Genomic DNA, 18,311 nt, shown 5'->3' with positions numbered 1-18,311 from the left:
AGGCATTCAACTAAAATCACTACCCACTGGTAAATCTGTTCATTCTCTAATTCTGCTTTTATCTAAGAATCTTAGGTTCTTCAGCAATTCATTTTTATACCTCCCCATTTCTGTGCTTTAGATGTCTATTTCAAAATGGAGAGGGGGTACTGAGAGAAAAAGAAATCTAGCACACTGGAGATCAAATCTTACCTCTCTCTCTCTTTTAATGTTTATTTTTGAGAGACAGAGTGTGAATGGGGGAGGGACAGAGAGAGAGGAGACATAGAATCCGAAGCAGGCTTCAGGCTGTCAGCATACAGCCCGATGCAGGGCTCGAACTCATGAACCATGAAATCATGACTTGAGCCGAAGTCGGATGCTTAACTGCCTGAGCCACCCAGGCGCCCCAAATCTTATCTCTTTTTTTTTCCTTCTTAGGGTCATAATTCTTTATTAAATAAAAGTCAGTGTTTTTGAACTCTCTCCTATGCCGGTCAGATGTATCATCCCTGGATACAAACATAAACGAGCTGACCCTTATCTTTGGGGCAGTCTCCAATCTCTAATATTCTGAGGTTGCAAACTCTTTTGGAAAAAGTCCTATTGGAGGTCCCAGTTGTCTTTCACCTTTACATGAAGTCATTTTCATTCAGCTTCCTGACTCGTTTCACCTTCTTCTCCATAAAGGAAGAGTAAGATTCAACTTTGAAAGAGTGCATTACATTAGAAAAGGGAAGAAATAAACTTCCTGAGGTTTACAAAATATTGACTGGCTAGCAAAGAACAGGCAGATACGCCTGTTAACCCCTACTTAGGTATCATCATGACTGGCCCATTTCTATAAAACCTCCCTGGACTGGCTACTTGGAGTTGCTTCTTACCTTTAGCACCTCCACTTGGTTTCCAAGCCCTTTGGTGCAGAGCTCCATTACTGAATAGGAGCAGAAAGTGTCCCTTATTTTGTATTGGTTGACAGTGGAGAGCCAGAGGAAAAGGTTGTTTTCTAACTCCATAGGAGGAATTAAGATGGACTGGTGACCTGAATAGACACTGCAATGAAAAAAGGCAGGAGCTGACATTATCAATTCATCCTAGATATCTTGATGTTTTAGAACAACATCCACTCAACAAATATTTACTGAGCAGGAAGGGCAGTGTAGGGTCATATTAGACATAAAGGTTGAAGAGTCAACCTTGTTCCTGTCCACCTCACAAGACACAATAACTAAAATAAAGCAGACTGTGGCATGGACAGTAACTGAGATGTGAAGATCATAAAACAAAGAGCAAGTCATTCAAATCAGGAAAGCTGGGGCAGGGGATGTTTCGCTGAGTAGGCATCACTTGAGCTGGGGCCTAAAGAATGAGCAAGAATCTGACAGTGGCTGGAGGAAATGGGGGTGATGGTGAGAGCATTCCAGGCAGAGGAACAGCATATGCAAAGGAAAAGAAGCATAGATGTATATGGTGTGTTTAAAGTCATCAGAAATAGCATCCTGGTATGAAATCCTATAGCACAGTATGCATGAGGGAGTGGTGAGAAGTCTGGCCAGAAGGGTTGGGGCCAAAGTGTAAAAAAGCATAATTATTGTATGAAGGAGTTGAGACTTTACCCAACAGGCAGTCGCTGCAGCTTTAAGCTGGGGCAAAATTAGCACCGTGGAGAGAGACTGGAGACACAGACACTGATGACAGAAGACAGTTACAACAAGTGAGAGATGATGAGGGCTTGAATCCCGACAGTGCAACCAGGATAAAAAGAAAGCAATGACAGAGTCACATATTATATGTATAATCTACTGCCATGAATCCTCAACTTCTTAAACCTGTGCATAGATCCGAATCCCGAGGAGCCCAAGAATCCTGTATTTATAAAATACAGGAAATTGTGGTTGCTACCTCTGGAGATCTAAGTTAGTAAGTCTGGAGAAGGCCCATTAACTTTCCTTTTTAAAGACCCGTATGTGATTCTTATGTACAAACAGGTTTAAGAACAACTGAGCCACAAAGGACAGGACACTTAATTGGATGTGAGACATACAGTTGAAGACAATGCCCAAGTTCCTAGTGGGCATTATCTAGGTGCCCCTAAGGTGAATGGTCCCATCCTAACAAAGATGAGGACGCACAAGAATGCCAAGCTGCAGGTGTCTGTGAAGCATTCATGGAGATGTCCACCGGGGAGATGAAAATTCAGGGCTGAGGTACGGTTCCCTGGGAGGAGTGGGGATCTGCTATTCCATAAGACACAATCTGGCCAGGACAGGCATGCCACTTTCCAGCCACACGCTGTCATCCAATCTCATTATATTCCTTCCTGCCAAACCTAGGGGGTGCGTTCTGGCTGTCAAAGCATGACATATTTCACCCAAGTATCACCCTTCTACCTGGCTCTGCTTCTAAAATGAGGATTACAGGATGGAGCAGAGAGCAAGTAATAAGATCACTGACATACAAAAGTATGAGGCATAAAACTAACAGACAAGAAAGAAAGGGAGTATAAACAAAACTAAATGAACTTTGGAGATCCTATTTAGGTGTACACATTCTGGAAACATCAGCATTTTATTGAAACATTACCAAATTAAGGGAGCAGAAGGAAGGATGAGACGGTTATAGCCCCAAAGACATCCCCACTCAGTCCTTCTTTGCTCTTCCATTCCTACCTGCAGAGACACCAGAGTGCAAAGCCAAGTCCACAGTAAGGGTCAAGGCAGATGGCGATCTGCCGAGAAGAATACAACTCACACTGGAGCTTGACGGCTCTACAAAGAGCATTGACTGCAGAGTGGGACATCTGGAAAGTAGGGAACATGGAACAGGATGGAACTGGCATCCCACAGGCAGAAAAAATCTCTAATGACAGTTTTGAAAAATTTTAATTTCCCCCAAACCCCTCCAAATGATGTATATTTTTCATTGTTTCAAAAAGCCTATCTAAGTCTAACATATTCTTGTTCCTTAGTCAATACCGAGTTCTATGAAATACGAATCTATGGCTTCATACTGGCTTTAACTGTGACTCTTATTATCTATTAGCTTTTAGGCCAGGTTTAGAACACTTCGTAACATAAATTCCTCGGGATAACTTATTCCGGAAGAGCCAATGCTTTTATTTAAATATAGCAGGGACCTTTGATCCTCCGCCTACTGGTCTCTGGTACAACCAGTTGGCCTCCACATCTGAAGTCCCTGTGGCAGTGGTCATCTCTATTTTTGCAGCCCTGGCATTTTACCAGCATCCAGAGAGTGAGTGAGTACATATTCAGACTACTTTACCTTCACTCCTGTAAGCATGCCGGTTGTGGACACACTAAAGTCAAGATATGCCAACATCTCAGGAGTGGGTGGTTTATACAGCTGAGGTAACCTTTTCCTGGGTAAGTCATCTGCAATGAAAAGAAAAAAAACTGATGTCAATCAGACCCACTGGGAAGTGAGTATCATTGCTCTTCAATTGCTCTGCTACGGACAAATACAGCTTCTGGGATCTGCTAAGGCTTTGGCTTCTCGTATTTAACTGAACAGTTCATGTATGTCACTCCTAGAGGTGGGTTGAGGTTGAGGACACCAGTAGGTAATATAAACAAGCAAATCTACATCAGGTAAATGTATTTACTAGAAGGCAAGTGAGGAGTAATGTAACACGGCGGTAGAATACACGAACCAAGAAAGCAGGTCACTGGTGTTCGAATCCCAGCTCTGCCATTTACCACCAATGTGACCTTGGAGTTATTTAACCTCTTTGTGTCTGTTTCCTTATCTCTAAAATGGGAATGATACCTACCCTCATAGCAACTGTTAGGAAGTAAATTCACATAAAGTACTTCTAAAACAACTCAAAAAGCTTTAAAAGCCTTAGTTGTTAATCATGCTGTTTCCAATTTAAAGTTCATTATTTACAGATTAGTACATGCTACATTAATCACGGACTGCTTTAAAAGTTGTGTTTTTTTTCCCCAAGTTAACATGGTAGATTTTTAAGGGTAACCTAGAATTAGGGAATTATCTTCCTTTGCTCATTTATTTATATACCTCTCCCTTCCTCGCAAATTTGCTTTGTACAGCGTGTCAAAACCAAGGATGTCAAGGATGTCTCTGGCCCCAACCATACCTCTTTAATGGTTCCTGTGGCTTTCTGGATCAAGAAACAATTGACTCTGACTTTTAAATCTCTGTATCGTTGGACACCCATCTCTAGTCAAACCAAAGACTTTATCTATCACCTTCAGCCCACTTTTGTATAGGGTAAGGTCACTCATGTTCCTAAAGAAACCTTCCTGTTGTCTGTATCAGCCCACAGCTCAAGTCTTCCTAAAATGTGACTGAGTCCAATAACCATAGGAGATCTTTCTGCATCATGAACATCAGCACAGGCCATTTGTGTTATATAATGTATACAACTGTGCTTATGTCCTTAAGTAACAAATGCAAAAAACTCTAGGTCAGCACCTGGCACACAATAACCACAAATACATGCCATTCCTGCATTTAAACCCACATAAATGTTCCTGAGATGGATACCATGTGGTACGTACCAAAAACAGGTAGAGAGGAGACTTCTGGGTAAGAGGCTGGGAATGGAGCCAAATAGACGGGGTTTGAGTTTTAGTTCCGCTCCTTATTTAACCTCCCTATACCTCAGTTTTCCTATCTGTAAAATAAATGAAACTCACACCTATCTAATAGGGTTGGTGTAAGGATAAAACAAGGTAATGTATGTTAGATGACTGACACATCCAGGGCTCAATAAAAAATGTTATTATGATTATGTGCAAGGTGCTTTACGTAAGTTATGTCATTTAATATCTACAACTCCATGAAGTGGTTATCACGACTCCCACTTGACAGACAGTTTTGCCCAAGTTAGTGGGGATACGCACAGAGTATCAGGATTTAAATATCGCCCACTCGACTCCAGAGCGCACTCTCCTCTTCCCTCTACCATCATTCTCCAGATATCGCCATGTCTTATCCCCACCCGCTTTTTTAGCACGAATGCCATCTAAAATTCATGCACTTCATGGTTTTTAAAGCACTTTCATGTTATGTTGCACTGGATATTCTCAACAAATATGTGAGTCAGGTAAGGGTAGGTGGCATTTTAGGAAAGGGTAATCTCAGACAAGGTTATACAGAAAATAAGTACTGAGGCTCGAACTAGAACCAGGCCTTCTGACTCCTAGTCCAGTGCTGTTTTAACTGTGTCACACCTGGAAGGCAAGGATCAGATCGTCTCAAGACTTTATATGGCCTTACATGTGTACAGAGTTATATTCTGCATAAAAACCTAACCACCGTTTGAGGATGTCAAGAGTAAGAGCGAGACACTTTCTGTCTCAAGAGCTTTTAGCATATTGTGATCTGCATCTTTGAGTCTGGTTGTTGTGGCATCCAGGCCTTTGGGAATGCAAGTGAACCGGACATGAAGTTTTGCCCTGTCTTAGCAGGTGGAACGTGTTGCAACCTAAGAGTTGTGTAAACATCTTTGGCATGAGAATCTGGGAAATTTCAGGGAGTGAGTGTTCTTGCTCCTTTGACAGTTCTGAGGAAATCTCCCTTTCACCTGTGTCAATGATGGTTGGCCACGTTTTCACGTCCACAGCTGCTGCTGCCTCTCGGGACCTCAATAACCTCATTAAGGTCTGCGTGGTGAGAATGCAGGCTGCTTTGCTGACCTAGAAAACAAATGACAGAAATAAGCACCCAGGAGGCTTAGCCCCCATGTGGCACCATAGATTCTGGCTGCTGCTAAAAGCAACTCACACTGGACTAAAAAGCACACCATACTGGACAGGACAGTATTTGTTTTTCAAAGAACACACAATAGTACAATGGATGGGTGTTCCCCTTACGTTTGTCTTTCTGGAAATGTGTAACGCTGAATTGTCTCAGAAGGATGGACTTGTTCACAACAAAAGTTATTGTGTACAACAGTGATTCTCAAATATTTCATTGTTATAATCTCAGCATGGATCCAAACATCTATTGATTTCATGAAGACTATGATAAAGTAAAAATGTGGATTTTGTATGGCTCAGGGAACGAGAGGAGTCAGGGGATCATCTCTGTAGGAGTTCGTGTTTGCTGCAGTCTGGTGAATGGTGAAATTTACCCGACCTAGAACATATCCTGAATTTGAGGGACGTGGAGATGTCACAGAAACAAAGCTCTCCTTCACACCTACACACGGAAATGCAAAGCGACCAACTTCCCCCTAAACTGTCAACAGAAGGAAACTGCCCTCCCTGCTGCTCTGGCCTACTTTGCAGAATGCAAAGAGGGCATTTTGCTGAAGTGAATTTTGTAATAAAATCATCTATGGTGAACATGGCCTTTATACTGCAGGTTTCAGTTGCTGACAGAGCAGCAGTTCTTAGAGAAACAAATGTTACACAAATTAGAATTCTGTCTCTTTGCTGAAATGCAAATTGCGATATGATGCAATACAGATTTATGTTACTTCCTTCAATTCTCATAGCCTCTAGAAACTTGTCATCTCCAGGGCAAGATCTGGGTACCTTTTAATACTATACCAAGTGAATTTATAAAACTAACCAAAATAAAAATAAGCCATATAAATTTATGGCATATAAAATTACCTTGTGCAGAAAAAATGGGAACATTTTTTAAGAAGGGAGGGAAAAAAACAAGTTTTATGGAGAATTACTAACAACAGCTTCCTCCTTAACGTTCATAACAACACAATTCTGTACCGCACCAATGATCACTTTCCACATTCTTTCACTGAAATAATGCTAGTCGTTTTGGTCAGATAAATGAAAAGGAAGGGATTTTCAGGAGACAGATTTGACTTCCCACTTAAGAACACTAGAAAATTAGTAACGATCCTTTACTGTCTCTTGATTTTATGAGATGAGGACAAGGCACAATACACTGGGTACTTACATCAACAATCATGCGGACAGTGGGCAACGTGGCAGTAAGGTTCTGAGCGTGAGGAGGCCGGACAGTCACAGGTATGCACCCCGCATACAGGCAACCATAGAACGCAGCTATTAGCTCGATGCCTGCAAGACAGAGACACTTAGCTGCCCACCATCGCTGAGAAACTAAATTTAAGGCAGATCTTCCAAAACCAGTTTATTAAATCATGTGCCAGATAGCTTCTTTGGATCGTGATTTCACGTGATAACAGCAGAAGAAATCTTTTAAATCAAGGAGGAACTGAATGTAGAGAAGGAAGCATATAAAACAATTTCAAACATACCGAGAAGCTAAGATTAATTAAGAAGAAAGGTAGTCAGAAGTAAAGAAAACTCTTGAAAGACACCTGAGGAAGATATTTTGAGGTCATTCTATTTGATATTACTTAGGAGAAGTAACTACTAAGTGAGTAGTTACTTTGAGTGAGTAGTTACAGGGAGTGCAACTCTGAGGGAGGCAAAATGTGACTCAATTTGAAGACTGAACTACCAGCACATGCAGAGTGGCCTCCTCTGGAAGTGCTCTGGTCCACCACCATGTCATTCACTGGTAGATGGAAGACAATCTCACAGGAACACCAGAGGAGGGATTCTTTCACTAGATGACCTTTTAAGAAAGCTTCGCGTCAGTGTAAATAAAATAGCAGAGTAAGAATCTCAGAACAAAATGAACTGAGGGGGACAGAAGACCAGACAAGGCCAGATGTATGAGAGGGGCAGGTGACAGAAGAAGAAAAAAAAAAACAACTCAAATATTTCACCCAACGTTCTGAATATTTACACCAGACTGTTACCAAATAATTTCGAGTACCTCTCACTGTAAGAACATTATTACACTAAATTAGAGCGTGGAATATGAAAGCAGCAATAACTGAGGAATACTGAACATCAATCGGGATATGAAGAATGCAAAGTCAAAAGAGTTCACACACAATATTCAGGAACTGGGTGAAATGGTTCCATTCCTGAACACTCCTAGAAACAGAGCACCTCTTTCGAGGGTTTCCAAAAGTCAGAAAGTCTCCACTAATTCATTTGATATTTACCATAGCGCCAGGAACTAGGCTAGACAGTGGAAATACAAGAGCAAATGCAGCAGACACAGCCCAGCAGACCCACGGCACTGCACAGCTCCAGGGGGCGAGGCTTGGTTCTTACGTTGGCCTAGGTGCCTGGGACTCCCGGAGCTGGGAAGTGCACAGCCTACAGGGGCACAGACGGCGGCCCTGACTTCCTCAATTCTTCTATTTTGTAGTCTGGTAATGGACCTTGAGTCTAGTTTATCAACCCAACACCTACCAGGTGGATAGAGCAACACCACGTTGTCTCCTGCATTGAGATGCCCCTTATCACCAAGAACTGACGCAATCCTCTCTGCTCGCTTGTGAAGCTGAAGGCAACTGGCTGTGCACACTGTAGTTCCCTTTAAACAGAAGAAAGTATAAGTGGGTCAAAACTCGGGAAACAAAACGGCGACAAGCACAGCCAACTCAACATTATATCGGAAAGGCTTGTGCCTTGGTCGGTTGTCTGTAGCAAGTTATCCATACCAGTGAAAATTCCCCTGGTATTGAACGAAAGAACCTATTTATATATAGTATACTATATACTATACTATACTATACTATACTATACTATAAAGACTATAGTATTTATAGTCGTTTTTTGTTTAAGGTAGCTTCAAAAATACACAGGAATTTTTTATTTAAAGGAGGAAATAAGAGTAGAGGGAAAATAAAGGAAATAAAAGCAGAATGAGGGCGGGAGCGGGATCAGGACAGTAACTGCTGGCCACGTGGCCATGTGCATTTGTTGTGCATGACACAAATTTGGCTCTGAGTTTTCTAACAGCAAAGATGTAAACAAGACAGGAACAGTGAATCAGAGTCCACTAGCTAATAATAAAGAGGAGCAGATCAGAAGATGGCCAACTATTCCTGATCCTGAGAATAATTCCTCCTGCAGGTCTTCATCAATTCCTTAGTGTCAATTCAAGTTTCACTGAGCTGGGCTTTGGGAACCCCTTTTGTGTGTAAAATAAAACACACGGATATGAAAGCGCATGAAATATGAATGTGTAGCTTAGTGGAAAATTACAAAGCAAGCCTCTGTGTGAGACCCAGAATGGCATGAAAAAGACCACTGCCAGCAGTGCAAAAGCACCCCCAGGGATCTCCTTGGTCTAGTCCTTCTTTCCTTCCATATACAACCACTACGTTTGACTTTTTCAACTTAATCACTGATTTCCTCCTCTTTATAGTGTCACTACCCATGAAGTATTTGATTTTATATAAATGTAATTGTGCTGTATATACTTTTGTGTTTTGTTTCTCTCTCAAGATTATCTTAAGAGTCATCTATGCCCTAGGGAATGGTGTAGTTCACTCATTTTTGTTGCTGCGTGGTATCCCACTGTATAAACATATAACAATTTATTCATTCATTCTGCTGCTGCTGGATAATATCATTCTCATATATGTCTCCTCAGGCATAAATATGAGTTTTGGCAGGGTGCAGACCTAGAAATGGAATTGCGGGGTCACTGGGTACACCTATCTTCAATTTCACTACATAAAACCAAATTATTCTCTGCCTATTGTGCTAATACCACCCTATCTTAATTATTGTAACTTTATATCTCAAAAAGTCTCACAAGAAAAACAAGTTTTCCTGAGCTATTTCTTTTAAAAATAACTTTTAAATTTCAGTAATACAAGGGGTGCCTGGGTGGCTCAGTGGTTGGGCGTTTGACTTGGGCTCAGGTCATGATCTCACAGCTTGTGAGTTTGAGCCTCGCGTGGGGCTCTGTGCTGACAGCTCGGAGCCTGGAGCCTGCTTTGGATTCTGTGTCTCCCTCTTTCTCTCTGCCCTTCCCTTGCTTGTGCTCTCTCTCTCTCAAAAATAAATAAACTAAAAAAAAAAAACAAAAAACAAAAAACTTCATTAATATAAAATAGTACATGTTCAATATAGACCATCTGGAAAATATAGACAAGTAAAATATAGGTCAGATGTAACCACTACTAACATTTTGGTGTATATTTTCCTGGCTTTTAAAAAATGAGTTAGGTATTATATGTAAATTCACATGCAACATTAACAAAAAAATTTACCATATTATACTGTCTGCCAGAAGCTATAGGGTGCATTGGTTACTTAAGGATGTGGGCTCAGAAGCCAGTTGGGTTCAAATGAAGAGCTCATTTCCTAGTCCTACCACTTACCAGCACTGTGACCTCAGGCAAGTTTATTTTATGTCTCTGGGCCTCAGTGTCCTCAACCTCAAAATGACCTATGAAATATATAGCACCCAGAACAGGGTCTTCAGTAGGTACTTGATTATTTTACTGAAGTTTTTTATAAACTATTTTTGCTACTTATGCATCATGAATATTTTCTGCATAATCAAATATTCTTCTATGGCTGCAAAGTATTTCATGCCATGATTTTATATGCTATATTTTATTTAGTCAGTTGCCTATTGTTGGACATTAAGGTTTTAACACTAAAATGGATATCCCTTTGGCAAAAGTCAGGGTTAAATTCTTAAGGCCGTTTCTTACATCTTACAATATTCTTCTTTTCAGTCCATGGTACAGCAGCAAACTAAACCTTCGATAAAAACAGTTTTCTGGGCATGAGGGAACAATGTGATACAGTTATTAAGCTTTCTGACGGTTTGGGCTAATCCAAGGTAAAATATTAGAATATGCGGAATAAATGGACTAAATATATATCATTTCTCTAACCAAGAAGCAAATTTAAACTTATGCTTTCTAACAAATACCTGGGGTACAGATTTCATGGGGCTATAGCTTCAACTGTAGCCCAGCTTGGGAGTGGAGTGGGGAAGTAAGCAGGATTGACATCTTCTTACTGAAATGAGGACCCTAATGAATCCATGTGATTGGAGGGAAACCCACTTCACACAGAGGCACAGCAAGCAAATCCCAAAGTTTTCTACCAGAGAGCAATGGTTCTGACGATTTTTAATGACTTTTCATTAAGATGCACAGCATATTTCCCCTCATTAAGTCCTATCACTACATAATCTCTGTACAAACTGTATAAAATATATCAGAATCTAGGGGGGGTCTGGGCAGAAGGGGACCCTTTAGATAAGTCCCCAGGGGATTTCAATAGGCCCTCCAGTCTTCCCCCTATGGTGGCACATAATGTTATATGCCATGGTCACAGTAATTTCAGCCTCTGATTCAGCCATAAAACAAATACCAGCATCTTCCCACAGAATGCGTAACTTAAAAAATATAATATTCTGATGAACCATCTGTTATAAAGTAGGAGTTAAATGTACTTTTGAATAATTGTCAATTTGTTTTATATCTGTTAGCAATAAATCGTTTAAGTATATAGTAAACATAACCTTGTTTTAGAAAATGTTTCTCTAAAGTCATTTTCTTCCTGGGGGAAGTCAAAAAATTAAGAGTCAAACTGGGTAAAAGAAGGCATGACATAATGCATCTTATATATCTGTAGATCCATGGAGCTGCATTGCTGGCCCAACTGTTCCTATTGGAACTGAATAAAGGCGACTTGACTGTAACACAAGGAGAGCCAGCATTAAATAACACTCCAGGAGGTCTCATTTCAACCTTGAAGTGATTGCACAATTTATCCTCATATGTCAAAACAAGGAGGAAGCAGTAACTCCTTCCTGAGAGTTGACAATAGAAATTTTCTGATGAAAGAGATCACGAGTGCCTAAGATCCTACCACAATTTTCATCCGATTAGATATGCAATTGAATTTTTAATACCTTGGCATTTAACAGCATGAAGAGTACATGGTCAGGGGTTGCCTGGGCTCGCCACTGTAAAATCTCGGCCAGAAATTGGTGCTGAAGTTGTAAAACAGAAACAAGAATCAGGGTCAGTAATTCTGTGAAAGTTGGATAATGCAGCTTCCATCTACCACCTGTCCTTAATCTGTTTATAAAAATCAACACATCTGAACACTTACCTTCCTCACTAAGTCATTCTCTTCAATTTGCCCAAGATCCCTTCCTGCAGCTTGTGCTATGCGTTTTCCAGCAACCAGATTCCCAACCATCACAGAAGCAGGGCCTACACCTGTAAGAAAAGGCAAAAATCAACTCTCTGGAGATGGTAATTCAAACTACATCTTCCCGAAGTATTTCCAGACTGACCCAAACTACTTCAAATATTCACTCAACAATATAGACTGAGCATTCTTCTAGGCACTGGGAACACAGCAGCAAACAAGACAAACAGCTTGTATTCTAGTGGGGAAAGGCAACCAATAAATACATACACAGATAAATAACGTCAGGTAGTAGGAAGTGTTAGAAAAAAACAGAAGCAGAGAAGAGACTGGGATTTGCAAGGTTGGAGGGGAGCAGGTGGGCTCCTGTATCTTGGGTCTAAGGGAGTTTACTCTCAGGTGACAGTTGGTTCCACTGGTTCCTACTGACAAATAATTTCATCAGCTCCAGTCACAGTATGACCGTATAAGTGGGTTCTTCAGGAATCTCAGAAGTGCTTTATTAAGAGTGAGTAATGACATCCAGATTGTGGGACATTCTGTAAGACAACTGGCCTGGATTCTTCAAAAACTATGTCTGTAAGAGAGAATAAGGCTAGGAACTTCTAAGTTAAAGGGCAGCCTAATGCAATGCATGACCTTGAATGGATACTCAATTTTAAAAAATCTGCTATAATAAACAAGTGAAGAATTCTGGATACAGACTGTGTATCATTAGATGATAGCATTATATTAAGGTTAAATATCTTAATAGGATAATGGCATTGTGGTTGATTAGGAAAACTTTAGGAGAAGTTTTTTTTTTTTTTCCTTTGGAGATGACATTACTGAACTTTTTAGGGGTGTAGTGTCGTGATATCTGCAATTTATTCTCAAGGAGTTCAGTAAAGCAATGTTAACAACTGGTGACACTAAGGGGGAGTATATAGGTGTTCACTGTGGTATTCTTTCAACTTGTCCATAGGTTTGACACTTCCAAATAAAAAGGCAGAACTCTCCCTCTCTTCAAGAAAAAAGTGCTAGGATGCTGTATGCCTTTTTTGATGGTCACTTGAAGACTGTATCGTATTAAACTAGGCAGATGGCTAAAAGATAATAAAACTTATTGCCAGCTAAGTTTTGAGTAATGCTAATGCTACATATGAATTCACAGTAAATATCTTTTATTACCCAGATCTGTTGATCCTAAATGTATTGGAACAGCTGGAATAAAATCACTAAACTTATACACTTTAAATAAATATTTGGGGAAGTTTGGATAAAGGATGTTAGGGAATTTTCTGTACTGTTTGGCAATTTTAAGTGGGAAATTATTTCAAAAAGAAAAGTTAAAAATTTTTTTCAAATGAAATTTAAAAACTCAAGAAGCATAAAGTACTCCAACACTCTGCTGAACAATTTTTGTCTACAAAGTGTCTACTGCAATTTTCAGTAGAACTCCTTCCTACGAAGAAGTATAACTAGTTACAGAAAGATCATATTGGAGATAGCCTTTTATATAGACAAGGACTCACAGTGTATCTGACTGTGTTAGCTACCCAAACCTGAAATTAGACTATAAAAGTTATAAAGGTGTGCCTTAAAAAAAATTTTTTTAATGTTTATTTATTTTTGAGAGAGAGAGAGAGAGAGAGAGAGAGAGCGCGCGCGCATGCAAGCTGGGGAGGGGCCAAGAGGGAGACACAGAATCTGAAGCAGGCTCCAGGCTCTGAGCTGTCAGCAGAGTTGGACGTGGGGCTCAAACTCACGAACTGTAGATCATTACCTGAGCTGAAGTCAGACCTTAACCGACTGAGCCACCCAGGCACCCCAAGGTGTGCCTTTTTAAAGGTGAATTTTTCAGGGTAATTTAAAACAAAAAAATAATTCAGCAGCAATTTCTTGAGGTCCTTCTTGTGCATTTCTTAAGTCTAAGGATCACAGAGAGTGAAAAATAACCAACAGCAATAACATCTAGAAGGATAATTGCTGACACCTTGCTATACCTGTAAATATACCTTCTGATTTTTTCCACAAAATTATGTATATTTCCTGTGGCAAAGCTGTTAGTCATCAATCCCAACATCTATTCTCCTCTTCTTTCTTAGTAACAGACCCCCCAGCTTTAAACTGGATAAGTAAATGCCTGGAATTAAGACTACATTCTTTTGTGGGAGACAAAATATATGAGGAAATAATACGTACAATTTCTAGAAAATATGTTTAAATTTTTCTTGCCTTTGTTCCCCCCACTTAGTTGGAATGCAAGAATGATGGCGGGAGGTCAGGGGGCCCAACCGGGCCCTGAGGTGATATGCTGGGATGGCTGTGGCAGACTGTTTTATTTTCTTATAATCCTTCCTTTCCTTCCTGTTGTTGCTGTGATTACATAAGAGGAGTACACCTCTCTGCTCCACTGACTCTGGACATGGTCTGACTTGTTTTGGACAATGACATGTTAGGAGACATGACACAAACAGAAGCTTTAAATATGCTTGTATGGTTTGGCTTGCCTTCTTGCTTTTGCCATCTGCCTTGAGAAAAATATGGCCCAGTAGCTACTGGTCCCATGATGAGGAGACACATGGAACAGTTCTGTTTCATCCAAACCTAATGCTTTCATCACACAGGCAGATACCATGCCTCTGGGGGCTTAGGAATAAATTTTTTATGTAGGTTTTTATCATTTAATAAAGTTGATTGAAATCTGGCTAGCAAAAGCAATGTTTTAAGCACCTACTGTGCCTCTAGGTGGCAACTTTTAAACATCTACTATGACATTAAGTTTTTGTTAAAAGAATCTTAGATTAAATGCTCTTTAAAATGGGATTTGACAGGGGCACCTGGGTGGCTCAGTTGGTTAAATGTCTGACTTCAGCTCAGGTCATGATTTCGTAGTTTGTGAGTTCGAGCACCAGGCTGGGCTGTGTGTTGACAGCTCAGAGCCTGGAGCCTGTTTTGGATTCTGTCTCTGTCTCTGTCTCTGTCTCTCTCTGCCCGTCCCCTGCTCATGCTCGGTCTTTCTCTCTCTCAAAAATAAAACACTAAGCAAATTAAAAAAAAAACCAGGATTTGACAATTAAGAGTACACTTATTGTTATGAACACTGAGTAATGTATAGAATTGATGAATCATCATATTGTACACTTCAAACTAATATAACACTGTATGTTAATTGTATTTCAATTAAAAAAAGATATTTAACACATTAAAAACTACTTAAAAAAATGGGCTTTTACTCCTATGACAAATGAACGTAGGACTTCAGTAAACCAGGATGTGAGGAGCTGTGTGTTCTATGCATCTGCCAGACACTTGGGAAGGCAACATAGAGGCATTTCTTATACATTTCTTGATGAGTTACGTTCAGAAACTTATTTCCACAAGCAGAAACTGGTAAATATCCATATATACTTTAGCTCCATACCTACTGTTACTAAGATAAGGCTAGCTGATGAGCTGACAATCATATCTAGATAAACAACTGGGACATCATCTTCAGCCACCGGACGACTGAAGTAACCATCGTAGAGCAGAGTACGTTAACATTTTAATAATGGTAGAATCACGTCTAGGATAAAAATGTTCTAGAAAGTAAGTGGCTTACCTTGTATTTTATTATTGTACATCATGTTTACCTTTCAACAAAAGCTGTCTTACAGAAATTGATTAATTGCCACACTTACCCTTCCCTTCCTAAACTCCCCACTACCTTCTCTCTCCCCAACACATCTGGAGCCCAACATGCTGCTGATGTACACTCTGTTTGTCTATGTGTGCATGCACGTGCAAGTGGGTGAGTGGGTGGTGGTGGCGGGTTCTGTAAAGGCCAGATTTTTTGGCTCTTGATTGTTTTCAGGCATTCAGGAAACTAGGATCCTTTTATTAACTTCTCCATTAAAATAAAATAGCATTAAAACCTAATGAGTTCATGTTGGGTGAACAGATATTTCAACATCACTGACCACCAATCAATTACTCCTTCCTTTAGCCTCCTACTCAGTCCTTTAACCTCAGAAAGTAGGCAGAAAGGTGAAATGGATTATTTTCCATATGGCAATTCACACATACTTACTTGCATCTTGAATTCACAGGAATATGGCAAATGCAAAATGCATTATTTATCTTGTGCTTACAATCCACAAAATTTCAAAATGAAGTTATCTTGCTCCCTACAGGTATCATAGGCCTAAATCAGACCCCTAAAGCTTAAAAGGAATACGGGAAGACTCTAGGTAAGTGATTCCCAACAGAAAGGCAGTATAACAGTGATTCAGAGTGTGGATTTTAGAGTCACAACTGGTGTGAATCTCAGCTCTGCCATTAACTAGCTACATGTCTTTGAGCACAATTCTTAACTTTTCTGAACTTTATTTTCCACAGCTCGGGGCTAACACTTCAGGATCACGTATGTCCAATGCTTAATCTGTATTTGGCTTTTGCTGAACACTCAATAAATACTAGCTATTCTTATTATCAGAACTTTCTCTTATAGAACTTGTTTTATTCCAGTCCCACCAGTGGGATTTTGATCATCTTGACCCCACCCTTTATACATCCAGGGGACATGGAGGCACGCTATTAAGAATTGCTCAGAAGAGGAAGTCAGGAATAAAGTCAGAGAAGGCTATTCTGCAGGTTCTCAATCTTCCCTGCTTTTGGTCATCTAATGCTATTCTTGTGTTACTAGTCTTTGTAAAGTCCAAATCTAGAGAAAGAATCACGCTGAAAAAAGTCAGCTTCTTGAAGTTCTAATTTTAATATGATGTTTTCAAAGCTAGTATATTACCTGGTTGCTTCTGCCGGGGTTTTGGCAAATTGGTCACACATGTATGTGGGCACATGAGGATATTGCAAGGATGTAGAGATCCCTCCAAAAAGAGCTGTTTCGTCTGAGATATATGGATCCCTCCCAGTGGAGTTTTTGGCAATGTATTGGCAGGCACCAGAGCGAGACAATAAACCCCCACTTGATGAATGCTATCGATTGCCTAGAAAGATATAAAGAAAAATATTCAGTGAGATTAATTTTACTACATTTGACATCCTCCTAAAATAATCCATTATTCTACTCTAGGATTTTCCCTTTTCTATCCATTCTGGGTCTAGAATCCATTCTAGGTCTAGAATCTGCTAGATTATTAAGATCTCATACACCTGAAGTTACCTAATTCTTTCAGCAATGGCAGCGATCAACAGAAGAGGGGTAAGGTACGATCTAAATGGACAGAAGTGGATACTGATTTGTAAGCCTCAGTATGTTCTCTCTTAGATAATGTCCAACACCTAGAAATTTGTGTTGGTTATGTTATGTTATGTTATGTTATGTTATGTTATGTTATGTTATGTTATTTAAGAGTTTATTTTTAAGTACTCTCTGCACTTAACATGGGGCTTGAACTCACAACACTGAGATCAAGAGTTGCGCACTCCTCTAAGCCAGCCGGGCACCCGATTTGATTCTTTTAATATACAACATAGCTCAGTTCAATAGAGGAAGAGTATTTTTTTAAATTTTTTTTTAAATGTTTTTATTTATTTTTGAGAGAGACAGAGACAGAGTATGAGCGGGGGAGGGGGCAGAAAGGGAGGGAGACACAGAATCTGAAACAGGCTCCAGGCTCTGAGCTGTCAGCACAGAGCCCGACATGGGGCTCGAACTCACGGACTGTGAGATCATGACCTGAGCTGAAGTCGGACGCTTGCTTAACCGACTGAGCCACCCAGGCGCCCCAGAGGCAGAGTATTTTTATTATGGACATGAGAAGCACTGGAAGTGGGCCCCTGCTTAAGTGGTTCACAAAGTTACCCAGAATCCCATTTGCAAAACAATGGGGTAAGGCTACTACACACTGAACCCCAGAGGCCACTGGCCTCCTCAGTGCACTTCCGCTCCCAGCCATGCACCTGTGCCCTCGCTGAGCATCAGCTGGCTTGCTTCTACACCTTTTACGTTTGTGCTTGTTCCTGTGTTCACATAATTTAACTATTATATCAATTGATAAAACTGAGCATAAAAGGACAGAGAGAATTACTCTGGAATTGTTTTGGAAAGACTCACTGAAGGTAAGCTCCTAAAAAACTACTGTTGATAGACACAAGTTAATTCTAAAAGATTATGTATTCTAGTCCCTTTGCACATACTTGCATTCTAGTCTAACTTAAAGGAAATGAAAACAGAAACCAAAACCATGCAATGTGATGTGGTTTATGGAAGAATGTTGACTGGAATGCAAACTGGTGTATGCATATTCATGCTACTGTCTATCAAATGAAGGAGGATATGTATGTTTTGGGTTAAAATTTAATACTTGAAGAATTTCTCATTTTTATGATTCTCTGCTTCAACCACCTTTTAAAACGCACTGGGCGTGGAGCCTG

General features: G+C 40.2%; 1 protein-coding gene across 4 annotated transcripts in view; it reads right to left on the bottom strand.

Moving 5' to 3' along the window:
• The window catches only part of DIP2B (disco interacting protein 2 homolog B), a 226,750-nt gene that overhangs the window by 14,596 nt on the left and 193,843 nt on the right, over window positions 1–18,311 (bottom strand). For all 4 annotated transcript variants that reach the window (XM_049627296.1, XM_049627297.1, XM_049627298.1 and 1 more), the window contains 9 exons: window positions 16,720–16,921; window positions 11,910–12,019; window positions 11,707–11,787; window positions 8,229–8,352; window positions 6,892–7,013; window positions 5,549–5,660; window positions 3,262–3,371; window positions 2,649–2,779; window positions 864–1,032 (listed from right to left, as the gene is read on the bottom strand). In XM_049627296.1, coding sequence (XP_049483253.1) covers window positions 864–1,032; window positions 2,649–2,779; window positions 3,262–3,371; window positions 5,549–5,660; window positions 6,892–7,013; window positions 8,229–8,352; window positions 11,707–11,787; window positions 11,910–12,019; window positions 16,720–16,921 — 1,161 coding nt within the window. The remainder of the gene's footprint in view (window positions 1–863; window positions 1,033–2,648; window positions 2,780–3,261; window positions 3,372–5,548; window positions 5,661–6,891; window positions 7,014–8,228; window positions 8,353–11,706; window positions 11,788–11,909; window positions 12,020–16,719; window positions 16,922–18,311) is intronic.

This window comes from Panthera uncia, chromosome B4, assembly GCF_023721935.1.
Source record: "Panthera uncia isolate 11264 chromosome B4, Puncia_PCG_1.0, whole genome shotgun sequence".
NCBI classification, from domain to species: domain Eukaryota; kingdom Metazoa; phylum Chordata; class Mammalia; order Carnivora; family Felidae; genus Panthera; species Panthera uncia.
The sequence above is the reverse complement of the archived record's forward strand: the minus strand, read 5'-3'. Positions and strand labels throughout refer to the sequence as shown.